The sequence below is a fragment of the Ascidia mentula genome, chromosome 1, assembly GCF_947561715.1.
Source record: "Ascidia mentula chromosome 1, kaAscMent1.1, whole genome shotgun sequence".
In the NCBI taxonomy this organism is placed as follows: domain Eukaryota; kingdom Metazoa; phylum Chordata; class Ascidiacea; order Phlebobranchia; family Ascidiidae; genus Ascidia; species Ascidia mentula.
Window position 1 is genome coordinate 22,607,017 of NC_138566.1, and position 21,105 is coordinate 22,628,121.

The following is a 21,105-nucleotide window of genomic DNA, read 5'->3' on the forward strand; positions in this document are numbered from 1 at the left end:
TTCCATGTTGGCATCCAAGATGTCTATAACGCCAACAAAACCTTCGTCGTTTCGTAAGTGATATCCAAGCAATCCGGTTCCTACAACGTAAAGCAATTGTACATTTACTATGTCTGAGAAATAAACAGGATTATAAAGTGCTTTATCCCATTGTACGACACAGAAAAAAGCGTCAACAATGAGCAGCGTGCTGCAGACAATTGTGCACATATTATTTCCATCTATCAGTAATAGTAAGCCGGAAAGACCGTAGTCAGTCACCAGCTGCACAGATGAAACCTGATATAACTGTTTGTAGCACATTCTTACATTGCACTAAAAACTCGTCAATTCCTTCAAAATAAATACTGAGTATACAATGTGAGAATCAACTCAGCCTTTCACACATACCAGCTCCAATATCCAGTATAGCAGTTTTACAATCGTTGTGCCGATAGTTGTGCCGATAGTTTGGGGATAGCGTAGGAAAGATTTTTCGCATCCTCGTCGTAAGTTCTGCTCCAAACACTCAATGCTTTCTGAGATTCTTCATAGGTGCTGCTTCTCCACACTGCCGCATGTTGGTTTGTGGATGGGCGAAACGAAGACTCAGGCATTGTCATTTTACCTGTTCTTACATAACATTATAGTGTTTCGTTATAGTTGATGTATGCAACATAGTATTTGTGTCAACATTTGCACAACGTATTTCCAAACTTATTCAGCACATTTCATTATTATTTGTTTATTTCTGGTTCATTTTATAAACAGTTAATTGCATAATGTAAATTTTTTTCAGTAAAAATGAGTTTAGCGAGTGGTCTGCGATCCAAGAAACTTAACGAGAATTGTTTGAGCAACGCGGCTAGTCATGCCAAAAGTGCCCTTAGCGAAATTTGTTCGTCATATATCTCGCTTAACTTAGCAAGCAGTATCATCTTACCGTCCCAGGCTACAGCCCAACGATTTACACAATGACCAAATCCATGCCGTGTACATCAACAATCTTTCAAGCAAAACTTTATGTCTATTTTCTGCAAACCGTAATTATAGTGGGTCTCTTCGTCTAATCTGCAATTACGCAGCTAGTCAACTATGAGTCGAGCTATTACAGTAGTAATTTAGATTTTCACTCTCCAAAACGGAATCGACGATTGGGCACTAACGTTATTTCAACACTCAGTCTTGGGTCATTAAACCGCAGGCTCGTCACGGTGGCTATCACAGTGCTAGTCACGACCACCACGCACTGGCGCCTAGAGGAAACAAGAGGAAATATTTGAAAACCCGATTTGCTTTGTCCTACTGCCCGACAAGTCATGGCCTCCTTTTCTTTGCTCGCTATTGAAAACTGATTGCGTTGCTAAAAGGTAAATGCTGTTCAGAATTGTGTGCACAAATCAATTATTTCTGACAGCTCTTTTTTAACAAATTCATGTTGGATGCCAAGGGCTGTAATACATAACGATAAAAAATTGGAATTGACTCTGCTACGTGGTAATTAACAATGCCTCAGATTATTAGTTTAATTCTGTGTACACAAGTTTGAACACTGAAAGTTAAAGTGAAGTTACAATTTCAACAACGACATGGCCCATACTCATGCATTTTTTATCGCCTCTCAAAACAGCATCTCTCCTTCGAAAGAAATAACATTTCATCAGAGTCAGCTAACTCTCAGCTAGTTTTTAAATGGATTTCTACAGAAAAAATAAGCTTTCAGAGATTCACTTAAAGTATGTTGCACGTATCTACACTTAAAACGCCCCGTCAAGGTGGCAGTAGGAACAGAAAAAAGTGACCTAACAGTTGAGCGAGCGATACGCTTACGAGAAAAACAGCGCATGCGTTGGTAAAAAATACTGATGCCAAAAATAGCTAACGTTAGCACGAACAGATTACAGCTGCCACTTGTCGGCAACTTACACAATTCAAGTTGGTTTTAAGAAAATTTCCGGTGGATTTTGTAAAACAGTGAACCACTTTTTGTTCAGTTCCAAGCCAACAACTCGAACAGGTTTCAGTGACCAACACAGCGATGCCCAGCTAGTATCTGTATATGACGGACATAAAATACGAAACAATCGTCACAATCTACTCGGCAACGCGAGAGGCGTTGTCAGGTGTGCAGCGAGTGCATTTATGTGAGTGAAAGAAAAACAACTTTTCTTTCCTTATGGTCTGCAGACAGGGCAACTGTTTCGACCTAATAGGTCTCATGAAAGCAGCTTGGCGTGACGAAGTAGCCTACAAGACTTTAACTTTGTTGTGACTACATACAGCTGCCATTGTGTACAGACATGGGTGTTTTTGTGGAAGCTGCGGACAGATGGCCACTGTTTCGACCTAAAAGGTCTCACCAGTGCAGCTGGTGTGACTTTCAGATGACTTTGCTGCCCAAACGGCCATAGTGTTTCCACCTTGTTTTCTCCGTAAGGTTGCACCTAGTTTTGGTGCCCAACGTGATTATATAGTCACCACAAAGTGGAAGTCTTTGCTTGGCCGTTTGGCCAGCAAAGTCGTCTGATAGTCACGCAAGCTGCACTGATAGGAACTTTTAGGTCGAAACAGTGGCCTTCTCTCTGCAGCTTACACAATTCATATCATTGGCCCCACTTTGCTTATGGGAGATTTTATTTTTACCTTTCTTTAGATATTACTTACACTATAGGTTCTGCCATCGAGTATCATCATATGTACCAAGGTGCACCATGCCTTCAAGGCTTGCCGAGACTCCAACAACAGAATGGCTAGGAAGGTTTGTGGGCGCAGTGTGACGCAACGAGGAGGAAGTGGGCGTTCCCAGCATGAAGCAGTTGCCTGCAAAAACAGCACCAAGAGATATACAATATAAAAGATGCATTCTTCCATACACGAATGAGTTTTCTTACTCTATCAGATAGGTGGAGGCGGACACAATGTAGTAAAAACGAACACAGCAACCTAAATTTAGATTTTCAGTAAAGCATCTCTTTGTGGTTCATCTTACATCTTGTCTCGCAGCAACAACAATGCGTAAGTTGTCACGTCATAAAACTCAAATAATCATCAATTGTGTGGGTAGCTTTCCTTCTGCATGTAGTAACTTTCGTTAAAGAAACGCCCAGGCTGGTATAGGCTGGGTTGAGCTTAATTGGACAAAGAGAACAGAATAATTTCACGGTTCGGACTGACAGCTAGTCTGGCTCAATGGATATTTTTTTAATTTTTTGTTCGATTCTTCTTTCAGTCAGAGCTCAAACATGGCACCAGTTTGAAGGTTACGAGTATTACATCGAATACAGTGCAGTCAGTTCTTACGCTCAAGCTCAAAGTGGATGTGCTGCAAGAAATGCCAATGTGGCAAATGTTAAAACAACTCAAGTGTTCAACTTTCTTGTTGGAAATATCAGTGTAGCAGGTTGAGTCTGAATGTAAAGCAATTTTTTCGAAAATAACTCAGTATTCAAAACTATTGCTATGTGCATAGGTCTATGTTGCAATAATTGTTATCAAAAACAAATGATTTTGAAACATTTAAATTGGCAAAATTTTCATTCCTGTTATGCAGACATTCCCTACTCGTTTTACATCGGTGCTACGAGAGTCAAAGGAACCAACAAGTTTCAGTGGACAGATGGAACGAGTGTTGATGTAGCACAGTGGGGTACAGGGGAACCAAACAACGCAGGAGGAAATGACGGTTGCGTGATAATGGGTTGGATTTATTCACTTTATCCAACATTCAGATGGAGAAATGTTCCCTGTTCATACCAATCAAGATATATTTGTCAAAGAAACTGTTGAGGTCACGCCTCATTACGTACGGCGGCAACAATGCGCTTGCATACCACAGTCGCGTGATGCGTGGAATGTGCCGCAGTCCTTTCCACGTGATTATTATTTGTGCGTGTTACTTGAAATGCAATTAATTTCCCTTTAAATGCGTGTACGCAGTACCTTGTTTTCATTCTATGATTTGCAACGATACGAACAAAATATAAAGAAACACAACAGAGTTATTGGCGACGAGGACGGATTCAATCAACTGAACGAGGTACACGCAGTTTGTTATTGAATATATTTAAGTTCGCCCGAAGATGGAAAAAGTTGCGAAGCTCATTCAAGAACAGTTACAACAGCAGCAAAAACGTCACGATGAACAGCAAGAAGAGCAGCAAAAACGTCACGATGAACAGCAAGAAGAGCAGCAAAGGCGTCACGATGAACAGCGAGAAGAACAACGAAGGTGTTACGAAGAACAACGTAAGTGTCACGAAGAACAAATGAAGTTGATTCTTGCCCTAGTTGAAAAGGCTGGTTCAAGTGGAAACGCTGCACCTTCTGTTGCTACGCCAAGCTTTTCGTCATTCGACGCAACATCGGAGTTGTGGGACGACTATTGGTCGAGGTTTGCTACGTTTATACGTGCACATGCTGTACCAGAAACGAGGGTGGCTCAGGTTTTTTTGACCAACCAAACTACCACCACGTACAAGCTTTTATCAAATCTGGCGGGACAAAGCTCACCTGCAAAGACCGTCAACGATCTTTCTGTTAAAGACATCGAAGCCTTTATGAAAGAACAGTTCGATCCAAAGCGATTTGTTATTCGGGAACGTTTCAAGTTTTGGAGCAACATGCAACGCAATCCAGGGGAAACGGTGCAAGAATTGGCTGCACGCATTCGCCAGGACGCAGGCACGTGTGATTTTCCCTCGATCGAAAACCCTCTGGACGAAGCGCTGCGCACAAGGTTTATTTGCTCCATAGCCAATGAGGCAGTGCTGAAGGCAATTTTCAAAATCAACGCTGATGAGCTGACATTTACGCGTGCTATTGAAGTTGCCATGCAAACTGAAGACGCTGCCAAGGTTGCAAAGGAAACCGTTTACGGAACACGGGGATCGGTGCATAAAGTTCGGGATGCAAAGAAAACTGCTGTTACGTCACCAGGTACGGTTGTTCAAGGTCAGTTCAAGAAGAAGATTTCTTGCTACCGCTGCGGAAAGGCAGATCATATTGCACCCAATTGCCGATTTAAAACAGCAACATACCGTTTTTGCAAACGTTTGGGACATTTGGAGGCAGCTTGCAGAAAGAAGAGGGCATCTAACGACAATGTCAATTTGTTGTTTTCGATCAAGCCGCAAGTCATTTCACGTACGAAGTTGGGGGTAACCGTTACCATTAACGGCAAAGCATGTCTATTGGAGATGGACACCGCAACAAACGGAAACTTTATTTCTGTCGAGACATGGAGAAAAGTTGGCAAACCGTTTTTGAAGAAGTCAAATCGGCGTTTCAACTCAGCGACAGAACATGTTGTTCCGATTGTGGGGGCGTTTGAGGCAGAAGTTCAACATGGACCAAACATAAACAAGGTGGAATTTTTCGTCACCCAAATGCCGCATTTAAATCTGCTTGGACGATGCGCTATCCAATCCCTGCACATTTCGTTGGACAAGCTACTTCACAGTCCCGACGAGCAGTTGCACGCATTATCTGACGATCGACGTCCGGACACTCATTTACAAGAAGCTTGCACACAACTTTGTGGACAATACCCAGATCTTTTCAAGACCGAATTGGGATGTTTAAAGGATTTTGAACTAGAGGTAAAGTTTACGAAGGACGTGAAACCCATATTCTGCAAGCCGAGACCTGTTCCATTCGCGTTACAAGACGATGTCAACCAAGCATATGACGCTGGCATAGCAAGAGGTATTTGGACTCCTGTGAAATTTAACAAGTGGGGAACACCAGTGGTTCCAATACGAAAGTCACCGCTTCCAGGACAAACCAAAGCCAAGATACGGGTTTGCGGAGATTACTCTGTAACCGTTAACCCGCAGTTATCTACACACCGTCATCCACTTCCACTTCCTGAAGACTTAATGCGCAAGTTGCGAGGTGGATACAGCTTTACAAAAATTGATTTGGCTGACGCCTATAACCAAATCCGATTGGGGCCAGAGAGTCGCAAGAGACTGGCAATCAGTACGCACAGAGGTGTTCTACTGCAAAACGTTTTACCATTTGGTATAACCTCCGCTCCAGGCTATTTCCAATCGATAATGGACGACATTACAAAAGATTTGCAAGGTGTAACCGTCTATCTGGATGATCTTTTGGTTAGCGGATCAACGGCCGAAGAACACATTCACAATCTTCGCCAACTTCTTCAAAGGCTAAACGACAAGGGTTTACGCTGTCGTATAGAGAAATGCAAATTTGCATTACCACAAGTGGAATACTTGGGGCACATTCTTTCCAAAGAAGGCATTTCCAAAGGTTCAAAATTGGATGCGGTTGTCAACATGTTACCACCGGAAGATGTGCCAAGTCTACGTTCATTTCTTGGTTCAGTGCAGTTCTACAGCAAGTTCCTGCCATCGCAATTCGCAAATGTTGCGGAACCTTTGTATCGACTTACCAGGTCAAATATTGCGTGGAAATGGGGCAGGAACGAGAATGCTGCATTTTGTAAATTGAAGGAATGGTTGTCAGCGGACACAGTTCTGACTCATTTCGACCCTTCATTGCCTGTTGGAATTTCCTGCGATGCAGCAAACGTTGGAATTGGAGCAGTTCTGTTTCACCGCTATCCAGATGGAAGCGAGAGGCCAATTGCAAACGTGTCAAAATCATTGACCAAAAGCCAGCGCAACTACAGCCAAATTCAGAAAGAGGCTCTTGCAATAATTTTCGCGCTGAAGAAGTTTTACCAGTATCTCTTTGGCAGGAAATTTGTTTTGGTGACCGACCATAAGCCACTGATAGCTTTGTTTGGTCCCACTAAAGCGACACCTGCTTTAGCAGCTAACCGCCTAGCAAGGTGGGCACTTTTTGTGAGTCAATTTCAATACGAGATTGAATACAGGAAGACATCGGAACATCAGAATGCCGATGCACTTAGTCGTTTACCGGTTGGGGAAGATGCAGACTTTGACAGAGAGGAAAGTGCACAGGACACCGACATAGTTTGTGCAATCACCAGTCTGAGTTTACAAGTGCAACCCACCGATTCGGCATCGCTCCGAAAGGAAAGTGGAAAAGATACGGTCTTATCCAAAGTCATGCGCTTTACAAGAGAGGGTTGGCCATCTTCTTTGGCAAACAGTGACCCAGTTGCCAAGTTTCGCAAAGTAGCGGATTCGTTGAGTACAAGTTACGGATGTCTACTATATGGTTCGCGGTTAGTCATACCGGAATCACTTCGTTCTACTGTTCTGCAGATCTTACATACTGGACATTTTGGGATCCAACGAATGAAGCAGCTGGCGAGGACCGCAGTTTACTGGCCGAATATTGATGATGACATTACAGTTCTTTGTCACAAGTGCCAAACTTGTGCCGAACACCAAAACGCTCCGTCAAAGGCAGCAGTTCATCCATGGATGATGCCAGAAAAGCCATGGAGTCGATTACATATCGATCACGCAGTTAACTTTCTGGGAAGTAACTGGCTTCTGATGATCGATGCATATTCAAAGTACCCTTGCGTACATCAAACGCAATCTATGTCATCAAGAACAACTATGGAATTGCTGGAAAGAGATTTTGCTCATTTCGGCTACCCACACACTATTGTGTCGGATAATGCACAAGCATTTATGTCTGCTGACTTTCAGGAATTTTGCAAGCAAAGGGGCATCGTACATTTGACAGGAGCACCGTATTTTCCTGCAACCAATGGCGCTGCGGAAAGATTGGTCCAAACTTTTAAGAAGGCAATGAAGAAATCTTGCAAAACCCCTAAAGAAGCATTGCAGGAGTTTCTGTTGCAGTATAGGCGTACTCCCAACGCTAGTGGTTTTTCACCAAGTGAACTCCTTAACGGCAGACAGATCCGAGCAAAAATTGATACTCTGTTACCTTCACCAGCACACGTTATGCAACGCAATCAAGTACGGCCGACACGAAAATCCGAAGATATAATTTCTTTTAAACCAGGCGATCCATGTTATGGTTTATACATGGGCCCGAGACACAGCAAGGATGGTCGCTGGGTTCCTGCCACTATTATCAAATGTTTTGGCAGTCGAATGTTTCATGTGAAAGTGTTTCCCCGAGGTCCAATCTGGCGACGTCACATCGACCAGTTACGCGTTCGATACGTTTCTGACCAAGATTTGGAACCGGTGGAAGAAGGAAGATTTCTGCAGCCTCCGTCTCCAGAAATAGACGTTCCAACCAATCCCAGCACTCCTGCGTTCGGTCCCAGCAATCCACAAAGTGGCAAGCGATCGCGCAGACCTCCAGAGCGGTTTCACTATTAACCTGATGGAGGGTTTTTCTATCTTCGGTTGGGAGGTGTTGAGGTCACGCCTCATTACGTACGGCGGCAACAATGCGCTTGCATACCACAGTCGCGTGATGCGTGGAATGTGCCGCAGTCCTTTCCACGTGATTATTATTTGTGCGTGTTACTTGAAATGCAATTAATTTCCCTTTAAATGCGTGTACGCAGTACCTTGTTTTCATTCTATGATTTGCAACGATACGAACAAAATATAAAGAAACACAACAGAAACAATGAAAGTAAGTTATTCTCGTAAACGACAACTAATGTTTGTTTGTTGCCAGCTGTACACGAAATATCAAAACTAAATTGCATTTGTGTAAGGTTCCAATGAAACACAATCGCGAGTACAAAACATAAAGTAAATTCGTTGTTTATTTTTTAGGCACCAGTTATTTGAGGCAATTTGAGATATGTTCGTGTGGCAGAAAAAATCGACAATCAGGCAGTTGCGCATTGTTAAATCTTTTTAATAATTAATTGAAATTGTATCAAAAAAAATTTCCAATCTTACGTACTTACTTAAACCGGAATATGATATCTTCACAAATTAACACGTCAATGCACTACTGTCATTAGGTGATGCATTATTCAAGCGCTTTGCAGTTCGTTCAAGCAAATAACAACAGTTCTTAGGATAGTTAGACATTCCGCAGATAACACAAGGTTTGTGTTTTACAATCTACAGACATAACAGGCACCGAAAAACAAACAACAGCAGATCCAACCTCGCCAACGAGCAATGAAACACCACACACGAATATTCCTGATGATATTGGGATCAAAGGCTGTCGTTGTCAGCGTTTATGCATTACATTTTGCAATTAGACAGTTCAAAAAAGGGCAGTATAATGCTTGTTTTGTTGTTGAGCAATTGAGGCAAATTAAGATTTTTCTGTTGCTTTGTAAATATGGTGCACTATTATACATTGTATTATATTTTACTTTTATTTCTGTGGTTAGTATGCTCAAAATTCCTTTGCACTTCTGACTGGCGCAATTTTACTTGCATCAAACCAAAGAATAATTATAAATAATATATGTTATAACAAATTATATTTCTTACATTTCTAGTTTCGATATTTTTTTCGCATAACATGTGAATGTCACAATGCGACATCTGACCAAATTGTGCACGTCATGAAACGGTTGGCAACAATTGTGTGGGTGGTTTTCCTGCTCGTAAAAGTGTTGGCAGCAGTACAGCCCAGCAGTGCCAATGCAGATTCTATGAAATGCAATCTTGTCAAACAGCAACAGCAACAAGTTTGTACCGTGTGGAAACTGTCCCGGTTAAACTTTGCCGTTATGCTGTTGTAAGCCTTGTTCCCACTCAGATTATGCCTCGATTGATACAGGTTCTACGCTGACTATAATTTACAATCTCTGTTTGACCGCATGCCACAACAAATTCAAAGCTTAACCATCCAGCTAACAATTGCTGGGGCCGGCGGCCATAGTGTATCGTTATGGGGCTCGTGTAAATAACACATTCAAGTTGCTGGGATGCAGGGTCAATTAGACGTTTTGGTATTTCCTTCAGACCAACTCATGCATTGTTAACTACAGTGACATGACTCTAAAAGGGGAATGGGGAAGTTGCACTTGTGATCTAAACCAGGTATCACTGTTACGTGTTTTGTGAAAGAATTTTGTAATCAGTCTCCATTCACCCTTTTACGGAACTTGTAGTTTCAGGTTGTGTGTGTGCTCATGAAGATTTCCCTACGTTTGCCTTGCAACAGAGCATTAACGTTGAGCAGAAACGAGCATTGGATCAAAAAAGTTTCTATTACAGTGTTGCAAACGCATCCTTCGTGACTTGTCTTTTGATATTGTGTATAAGCTGCAGACAGATGGCCACTGTTTCGACCTAAAAGGTCTCATCAGTGCAGCTGGTGTGACTATCAGACGACTTTGCTGACCAACCGGCCAAGCAAAGACTTCCACTTTGTGGTGACTATACAGTCACCGTCATCCGTTGGGCACCAAACTAGGTGCAACCTTACGGAGCAAACCACATTGTCTTTTGATGTTTGACAATATTGCATTACATGCAATCTGCACTGAAACTGATAGGCTTTAATTCTCCCAATACGAATGCGTTCGGAAAACCACCCACACAATTGTTGCCAATTGTTGATGGCGTCATCACGCTTCTATAATTGGGTTGTTAAGTGCCCCGAAGTGTGACATTAGTGAAAGGTTTGAGGCGCTGATATAGATGATAAAATTTCATATTGAATTATGTTTTGCTGCCATGAAGTGCGACAGTAGCTTTTGCATATGGAATATAGAATATTCACTTCCTCCCAATATTATCACACAGGGCCTGCAAATCTCCTTGCCCACTTATTGTGTTGCTAAACCTAAAGTCCTGGTGTTCAAAGTAAAAAATGAACAGTAGAACTTCTGAAACTGCAAGAAAAGTATTCTAAAAACTACCGCAGAATTCAACTTCGTTCTCATGAAGTTTTCTATGCTAATATAGAGATTATAAGAGAAACACCAAGGCTTTGCAGATTCAGTTTCCACATAACATAAATATTGTTGGCCTGTATAAAGTTGATATAATATTGTCATGATACACAAATTAACAGGCATCACTCATCCGACGCATAGCTGCTCTAGTTTCAACACAATTAGAAAGTTAATTTTTTTCGTCCTCTAGAGCCCAATGGGTCACAGGCGAGAAAATGGGGGTTACGGTCAACCATCTCAAACTTTTTTTGAAATGTGTTATCGGACCCATCAACGCAACAAAACGCCAAAACGGAACCAACAAGTGGCCCCTATAACGTTATTGCATTTCACCACGCAGTCTTAAATCATTTAATCAGAGGCTCGTCACGTCACAAACCCGGCCAACGTGGTTCTCTCGTGTTTTTGTTGAATCGGTTTGGGCAAAAGCACAGTGACCTTCTTTAGTGCAGTGATCTGCAGACAGGGCCACTGTTTTTTTTTTTTTTTTATTCCGAGCGCGCTAAGTTACATGACAACGAAAAAAGAAAAAGAAGTGGTATAGACACTGAAAAGCGGCAAAGTCAGCAGGTTAATTGCGCGACAGGCAAAAAACTAGCAATAGCGCTATATTGTTGTGTTGAAATCTTGTGGTAGTGTAATTCCACATAGGCAGGTTTCATTTTTGGTGAGATAGTTGCACTGCCCTCATGTACACCGGAGATGAAGCCGTATGTCCAAAAATTGTATTGCAGCAGCTTATAGCTAAATAGCCAGAACAACTTCCATTTTGTGGTGACTTTACAACCGCCATTAACCATTGGGTACCAAATCAGATGTTTTTGATGTTGGCTGCATTTCTACCTTCCTACAGACATTACTTACAATAGGTTCCGCCTGCGAGTATCATCATATCGACCAAGCTACATCAGACTTTCATGGCTTGATGAGTTTCCAACAACAGAATGGGTCGGAAGTTTTGTGGGCGCAGTGTGATGGAATTAGGAGGTAGTGTGCGTTTCCTGCATGGAGCTACCGCCTGCAAAAACAGCACCAAAGATATACAATATATAATACACATTCTCCCATACTCGAATGAGATTTCTTTCTATCTCAAAGAGGTGAAAACGAACACAGAAATGTAAATTTAGATATTCAGTAACGCATGCCATTGTGGTTCATCATACATCTTGTCTCGTAGCGACAACACTGAAGAAGTTGTTACAAAAACATGTTGAACCATTATCAACTGTGTGGGTTTTCATTCTGCACGTGGTAACTCGGAAGCGGAAGAAACACTCAGGCTTGTACAGCGGGATTAGAGTTGATTGGACAAAAAAAAAAAAAAACAGAATAATTTAACGGTTCGGACTGACAGCTGGTCTGGTTTAATGGATAGGTTTTTAATTTTTTATTCGATTCTTCTCTCAGTCAATGCTCAAACCTGGCACCAGTTTCAAGGTTACGAGTATTACATCGAATACAGTGCAGTCAGTTCTTATGCTGAAGCTCAAGGTACATGTGCTGTATACAATGCTTATGTGGCAAATGTTAAAACAACTCAAGTGTTCGACTTCCTTGTTGGGAAAATCAATTTTTCAGGTAAATGTGTATAAACATATACGTAACAACAAAACAAAAAAAGTGTAACAAATTTAAGCATATTTACAATATCTGAAACTTTGGGAAATATGGGATATAAGATTTATGAGTTTGCACTGTTATTTGCAACCAAGATAAGTCTAAAATCCTGAACTTGTAGTTAATCGATGGTTACCCGATACTATAGCAATGGGCCTGGATGCCTTGACACAGTATCCCTCCAAGCCGTTTAACTGCATAGTAAAAAATAGCAGGACGATAACTCTTTAGGCTTCACGGAATAAATTCCATGCCATTATATTGGGCCTATGCGTGATAATAAACCAATAAATTTTGTTAGTCACACACTAGACTTCCAAATCTTGAGGTGACATGTGACCCATTACACAGCACACCAGGAAGTATTGTAGAAAGCATAGCGATATTCTACCTCGTTACTAAGTGGGAAAAGTAAACACACGTTACTCACATAAAGGAATTCATGTGTCCTCATAGGTCAATTATTGCAGGGTAAAATCTAAGGATTGCTGGTGTAGGGGTTATTTATTGTTTTTGCAGCAAATTTTGAATACATGCATGCAAAAATGATTTTGTTGGTAAAAGACGCGGTGTGATACCAAGGTATGATAAAAATCTGGGTGGCATAAACATACAAAAACATTCTCACAACTGTTTACGAGATACGAGATTCTTAAAGTTTTAGATGTTCCCTACTCGTTTTACATCGGTGCTACGAGAGTCAAAGGAACCAACAACTTTCAGTGGACAGATGGAACAAGTGTTGATGTAGCACAGTGGAGTACATGGGAACCAAACAACCAAGGAGGAAATGAGGATTGTATGATAATGGGTTGGATTTATGAACTTGATTCAACATTCGAATGGAGAGATGTTTCCTGTTCACACACATCAAGATATATTTGTCAAACGAACACAGCCGGTCAGAATAAATTATTATTCTTCTCTGTCATTAGTCAAAGATGTAACGGTGTGTCGTGGATTTGAATGACTTATATCCAATTTATCATGTTCAGTGTAAAGAATTGTTATTTATTTAGGCAATAAAAAATGATTGCACTGCTTTTTTTGCTCCAATATAATTTACATAGATTGTTCGACTCATGAAAGCCCTCAACATGCTTAAATAACTGACATTTCAACTTTTTAGCTGTACTTGATACATCCCAGCTTGAATCAACAGCTGGATTCGAATCCACAGCACAATCTACACCAGGTAGGTTTGTCAATTTTATTCCTTTCAAAGATACTGAAGGGTTTTCAGTTGGTTTGTCGGAAGATTTTGAAGGAATTGCATCGTCGCCGGTGAGACAACATACTGCCTGCAGGTCCTGTCAGAACAAAATGAGACCAAAAGCCATGATCTGAGAGATCGAAAACTATGATCTCAGAGAGATCACATTATGATCTGTGAGATCCAAAATCATGATCTGTTTATTTGTGGAAAGATTCGCAGATATATAGGGATACATCAAAGACGAGACAGAAACAAAGAGATAATTGCTGGGATTACGCGACAACGGAGACGTAGAAGAAGTAGCGCTATAGTTGAAAGACGTAACGCAAGTGAGATAACAAGCGATGGCGTCAGAAAGACTGGGTGTAAATGTAAAAGAGTAGAAAGAACAAGTTTAAAACAAAACATCAATAAATATTCGAATTACGACAAGCCAAAATCCCTACAATACCATTGTTTAACGTTAGTAAGGTGCAGTTTGTATTGGCACCGATAAGGAATCACCTTTCCCAACCCACGCACAGCTATGACACAGTACACAGCTACGGATATGATTACAGACACAGCAGTGGCTAGTCAACACTCAGCTAGTCAAGAAATTTCCACCACATGGGAAGCAATTACAAGCTCAACACTTTCCCAAGTTTTATTGGCCAAAACAACTGCAACTGAACCTAAAACTAAACCTACTACGACGATCGTCACAGCTTATCAATCAACCACTTTCTATGCAATTAAGGAAACTGGTATGTTCATTTTGTATGACAGCGCAACCGTGCCGGCTAAAATTTCGACCCGATATTTTACTTTAGATCAGACTACACCACCTACGCTCAAGTCAACACTTGGGCTCCACACTACAGCACCAGCAATCCGAGGTAGACGTTCAAAAAAACATGCATGTTTTGCATAAATGCAAGCAATGGGACATAAATGCAAGTCCCATGGGACAGAAATGCAAGCAAACTGGTATATTTTTCTATCAGATAAGACTCTTACCACCACACTCAAATCAACAGCTGGAATAAAGGCTACAACAAAATCAATATCACGTAAGAAGCATAGTTTCATTGTTTTAATAAACAGCAAATTATGACACTGAAATATTGTTGTAATGGTTGACAAACGTTTTCACAAAATTGATCTTTTCTCACCACTAGCGTCAGTAGCGAGCATACTTAAATATCTACTCGTCTTGCGGCCAGAGTCGAGTAAATTTCGTCGCAATAAGTTTTGGATATAGTAACATCCCTAGAGAAAGTTTTGAACCTGCGGCCAGCAAAATACTTATACCAGGCGTTACGCTTTTTTTTATCTATTCACCTATAACATTATTCTGTAATCTACAGAAACCGGAAATACTGAGAAGCAAACAACACAGGAACCAACATCTGCGACGAGCAATGAAACACCACACACGAATATAAACGACTACATTGGTGGAAAAGGCAACAGTAGTTGTCGTTGTCAGCGTTTTTGCGTTACAATTTGTAATTGATCAAATTTATGTGTTGTGTATTTCGTGTATTTTAACGTTACACGTGGTTCTGCAAATTGTATTACTGTGGTTAGTTTATTTAGATTGTTGTTAACATAAGCGGAAGAACCAATCTCGTTTGGCGTCAACTCACCTAACTACGCAATTGAGTAACGTAAGTAACGTGTTTACACTTGTGTATTTCGTGCATTTTAACGTCATTACTGTGATTCGTATGTGTAGGTTCTTTCGTTAACATAACTGGCGCGATTTCTCTTGCCGCATACTTACTGTCACACGTTGGAATAATTACATACAATGTAGCTTTACGATATTTGCGTTTTATTAAATACTTATACCCTTACATGATTTCAAAGGTCAATGACATCCCAATTGCCGATTAATGCCCGCAGTTGCTCTTAAGTTAAAATTAGGTTAATCGTTTTGCCCCGGTGAGAATAAATTTGAGTTTATTAGATTTTCCTTCTATATGGACGATCCTTGCCAAACAACGTCTTGCCAGCAAGTCGTATATCATGCGCAAAGAGGGTATGTAGGTGGCAAAATCATAAGTAGACGTTTACGAGTCAGCTTTGCTGGCAACCTATGACGAGGAAGTAAATAAGTAGCAGGTATAGTGACGTATGTGAGAAAACAAATTGTCAGTAATGCATCAAAGTTTCAAAATCTTGCCAAGTAATGACAAACTTCACTAAATTGCAAACGTTTGAAACGGTTGGACGATGTGATGCAAACTCTTCTGTCCAGTAAACGATTGTTCCCTCCGTTAAAACTCAATACTGGCATAAGTGCCAAGGTTACTTACGAGCATGCCTTCCCAAGTTTAAGTTGGTGTGTAGGAAATATTAAAACCGTGTTCAACATTTCACCGTTCAAAATTGTGGCTATATGTAAATTGTTGTATCTTAATCTCTAACCTTTGACCATAGTAATTCGTGCCACAAAAGAAAGCAGCCCATACTGCGTTACAGTAATTGGTACCACAACTTATTGATGAAAAGAATGTAGCCAAAAATGATGATTGGAATTATGATTTATGATGATGGCATCAATGTCTAATAAAAGAAACTGCCATATTTTGGCCGCTTTATATACATACAGCAGTTGTTCCTCACGATTGCATTCAATTTGTTTTTAAGTTAATGAAATGTTTTTTGTATCACTGAGACGTCAACGTGTCTCTGTTCATATTAATTTGTTTTTAATACGTTTATTTTCAGATATGCTGATGATGTTGTTATATTTTCTTGTAAAATAATAATAATAGAGCGTATTACTTCAAATCCTTGTGGGTGGCATGAGTAAACCTTCATGCAGTCATTAGTTGCACATCACTGATATTTCCCATTCTGCAGCAGTTTTAGTGATGGACCTTCTGTGGTTTCTGCATTTAATACTAGTTTCTTGCACAAGCGAGGTTGTTTCTCAGAATTGGGGAAAGTTTCAGGGTTTTGAGTACCTGGTTGCTAATGACGTCGACGGGTCGTTTGAGGAGGCCGTTTTAGGCTGTGCAAGTCACAATGCCAGTGTTGTGAATGTCAAATCGAATGAACTACACACATTTCTCATTGCACAAATTCGGAACTTTAAAAGTAGATCTTTCGTTTTAGTACAACAGTGGTTTGCGGTTAAACTATGCTGTTGTAACTTTCTTTAAAGCTATGTCTTGATTTCAACCCCCAAGGAATTTTTGTTGACAAAATATATATTCTTAACTTGCCTTAAAAATGTTTGTTGACTTTGTTGACCGTGGATTCATCATATTCCTACTACATTGGAGCGACAGAAGTCGGCAACACCCGGGAATTTCGTTGGATGGACGGATCTAATGTTTGGAATGTTGACACAGGGGAACCGAAAGGGAGAAATGAACATTGTGTGATCATGGGTAGACACGACAATCACTTTGATGAAAAATACAGATGGGAAGACATTTCCTGTGATCACACTTCAAGATACATTAGCCAGAGAATAGTCGCAGGTAGGTGTTTAATGTGACATGTAAACGTTATAAATGTGACTATAAATAGGTCTCGTCAGTGCACCTGGTGACTGTTGCGCTGAACTGGCTGATAAGCTAACTAGTAACAATTTGTGGTGATGGTACGATCTGTTGGGTACACATAACTAGGTAATAGACAATAAAGTATCCTATTCGTATTTGAAAGGCGCAATTAAATTTCGATGTTGTGACTATTGTTTCGTCTGGATTTGTTAAACTGTGTCATTTGCAACGGACGTAACCAAATGGGAGTGATTGTGTTTTGTATAAAAAGGTGGTTAAATACACTTTATACACGTTTCATGTTTATATTCTTTACAACAAGCAAGTGGAAAATTGACATAAACGATTTAGTGACTCAGGCATTAGAAATATTGCCAAATATACTTGTCAGTCGAGAGGCTCACCTACGCGTACATACAACAGTGCACAGGAAAACAAACGATATTGTTCATACGCTACCTAACAGTGGCAGCATTATGATCACAAAGCTTTTATCAATCACCTTTCTTGTATTTTTGCCTATTACGTAAGTTTGCGTGGCGTACTTTCTTTTGTTGTCAATGTACTCAAAAAATATTACGTAAATGATCATGAATAATGTGGGTTGTAAACCTGTGTATGTTTGTAAAGTGAAGCGTCAAAAGTTGGATCATTTGATGAAGATTATCACAAAGGTAAAAATGTTTAGGATATGGAGTTTAATTATTTGATTGGTTCAAGGTTAAGAGTATTACATTGAATACAATGAAGTCATGTTAAAGCTCAAAGAAGAGCAAGAAATGCTTGTGTGGAAATTAGGTGAATGCTCAATAACATACAATTCCTCAACTAAAAACACTGGATTGGCGTACTTTCGTAAAATAATAACGTTGTAAAATTAGTGAGAAATATTTTTGGGTTTTCCCGTCTTTCTCGAGAGACCAACAATTGCTGAAGGAGTTGTTGTTTTCCAACGCATCGACTCCAACATTAACGTGTGATGCCAGGGTACACAAAGCAAATGTTTCGATTTGTTGCAAAGCAAATATGTGGGATCAACCTAATCCTCAATATCTTGTACTGTTGGTGTGGTTGCACCTGTGAAGGATTTAAAAATGAGGCAGTTATTTGCGACTGGTCAGTCCGTTGGTGTGACTGTGTTCCTTTCGTTTCTCAGAAATTGTGTAGAGGCGTTTCATTTTGGTTCTAAATTGAGTAAATAGCACCCATTTGTTTGTCATAAAGGTTTGTACTCTAACAGAAAATTGTTATTTCATGTTCAAATCGTTTATATTAAATAACTTTGGCGCTCGTGTTTCACGAGTTTTGGAGTAAAATATTCTTTACGCAAATTGAAAACTGACTGTTCACGCGCTACCCAATGCTGCATATCCACCGAACAGCTATCACAATATTGTGGTGTTTATTTTAACACCATGTGGGTTGAAAAGCTGCTTGTGTTGTACAGAGATTAGCTTGGCATGTTTACCGAATAATAGTGGTCCTTTGTTAAAACTTCTCTGGAACCTGTCGGTGACATTTTGGTGTTGTATGTGGTTGAATGCATTATTCTGCACCAAATACAATTGTATCAAATATTTTAATTCAAACGTAAACGTAGGAAGTCATGTTGGTTAGATGTACAGTAAAGCTGATATTGGCCTTCGTTACAACATATGTTCGGCGTAGCATTGTACGGAGGCGTCTAAGCATTCATATTGAGGATATGAAAGCCTAGTGGATTTAAAACTTACTCTTTAGCTGCTTAGAGATGGGTTTCTGCGTATGCACTGGGAAATTTAGTCACAACATTCAAATAGGATACAAACGATGTGGGTTGAGACCAACTGTTACTTGACGAGGTGTTCCAGTGTACTTTTAGAAAGGGAAGCTGATGTCTTCCCATATGAAAAGGCGGTTGAGATCATTTGGTGCGTGATGAAAATGTCGGTAACACGCCATATGCGCGCATGACTCTAAAGAGCGAAAAGAAAAACGCACGTTAATACGCTTCGGCACAACTACTGAAATAGTGAATGAAGATGCTACAATATTTATTTTTTAATGCATACTTTATTCATGCACAATTTCTTTGTCGCTGACTATCTTCGTCGCTAAAGCAAAAAGAGCTAAAAGCGTGAATGTTAACTTTTTCGTTTTGAGTGCAGTTTATGTTTAACATTCCAATCGTTTTTAGGGAAAAAAATTGTTTTTCACCATTTTCAGCCATGCACATGGAAACGTAACACTGCTGAAGTGTCATTTAAGCGAATCGTGAAAACACTGTTCCCGCGCTACACAATGTTGCATATCCACCGAATCGCTATCAAAATATTGTGGTGTTTATTTTAATACCATGTGGGTTGAAAAGCTACTTGTGTTTGTACAGAGACTAAAGGTTGTTTTGGAATTGTTGTTCGTTACTGGTTCGTCGTTCTTGCATAGCTCATGCTTGTTCAACACAAGACAACATAAATGTTTAGCTTCTGGATTTTAAACGTTTGTTTCGTTTCACAAGTTGAATCCCTAATATGGCATCAGTTTGAAGGTGGAGAGTATTACATGGAATACAGTGCAGTCAGTTCATATGCTCAAGCTCAAAGTGGATGTGCTGCAAGAAATGCTAATGTGGCAAATGTTAAAACAACACAAGTGTTCAACTTTCTTGTCGAAAAGATAAGTGTGACAGGTGCTCCAGAAATTCGTAAAATATAGCGTTAAAATTAGTGATATACAATTAATTTCTGTTGGTAACTCTTTATCAAAGCGCCAAACAATAATTGCAAAAAATTTATAAGTGCCAAAAACATTGCAGTTAATGAAATGTTTGTTAGTAAAATTGTACAATGTAAGCAATATTTCAGCATTTACGAAACTCTTTGTTCACGCGCGTAGTTGATTTTCAGACATTCCCTACTCGTTTTACATTGGTGCTACGAGAGTCACCGGAACCAACAAGTTTCAGTGGACAGATGGAACAAGTGTTGATGTAGCACAGTGGAGTACAGGAGAACCAACCCACAAAGGATTAAATGATGAGCCAGAGAATTGTGTGATAATGGGCTGGATTTATGAACTTGATTCAACATTCAGATGGAGAGATCAACCATGTTCACAAACATCGAGATATATTTGTCAAAGGACAATTTTATGTGAGAATCTTTGTAAATTGCGTGCGTAATGCTGATGGTAAAGCCGACTAAATGACATTTATAGCAGCCAACAAACCAATGTATGCTCACCGTATCTATATATTTACGTTCATTTCATACTGGCACTTTATGGTTCAAAAGTCTAGAATGAAAATATTAAAACGTGCGAATATTTTTTTAATAAAAGCTGTATCAATCCATCCGTTTTTCAAAGTAATGGATTCATGTCTGTCAGTCATATCATATAATCATGAAGCGTTACCGTTTCGGTCATGCGTAATTAACATCAAAATTATCAACGATATTGTCAGTGTGAAACAAAATATTGCATTTACACTCTTTTCTTATTACAATACATTGTGTAATCATACGTAGCGTGGGTTGAAAACCTACTGATGTTCGTGCAGTTATAAAAGGAAGTGTTGGAAATGGGATCATTTTTTGTGCAATGTAATTATTCTTGTTTATGTTACAAAGGCAAAAATGTTTAAAATTTGGATTTCAATTATTTATTTGTTTTTACAAGTGGAAACCCCAGTCTGGAATCAGTTTCAAGATTACGAGTATTTCATCGAATACAGTGCAGCCAGTTCTTATGCTCAAGCTCAAAGTGGATGTGCTGCAAGAAATGCTAATGTGACTAATGTTAAAACAACTCGAGTGTTCGACTTTCTTGTTAGGAAAATAAATGTAACAAGTAAGAAACTTTTTGCAGGCCGGGTTGATTTTGAAAATGATAATGTGCATGTTCATAAAGACGTTCCCTACTCGTTTTACATCGGTGCTACGAGAGTCACAGGAACCAACAAGTTTCAGTGGACAGATAGAACAAGTGTTGATGTAGCACAGTGGAGTACAGGGGCACCAAACAACCAAGGAGGAAATGAGGAT

The 21,105-nt window shown here is 39.9% G+C and overlaps 2 protein-coding genes across 2 annotated transcripts in view; one reads left to right on the plus strand and one right to left on the minus strand.

Moving 5' to 3' along the window:
* LOC145889760 (uncharacterized) overlaps positions 1-21,105 on the minus strand; it is a 33,978-nt gene that overhangs the window by 1,543 nt on the left and 11,330 nt on the right. The gene's annotated exons all lie outside the window — the stretch shown is intronic.
* Positions 11,689-15,346, plus strand: LOC145913431 (uncharacterized). Its single transcript, XM_083001085.1, has 8 exons — positions 11,689-11,731; positions 12,155-12,325; positions 13,023-13,265; positions 13,494-13,559; positions 14,141-14,326; positions 14,393-14,458; positions 14,567-14,632; positions 14,930-15,346. Exons 1-8 carry the CDS (start codon positions 11,689-11,691, stop codon positions 15,076-15,078), a joined length of 990 nt encoding a protein of 329 aa, XP_082857211.1. The 3' UTR covers positions 15,079-15,346.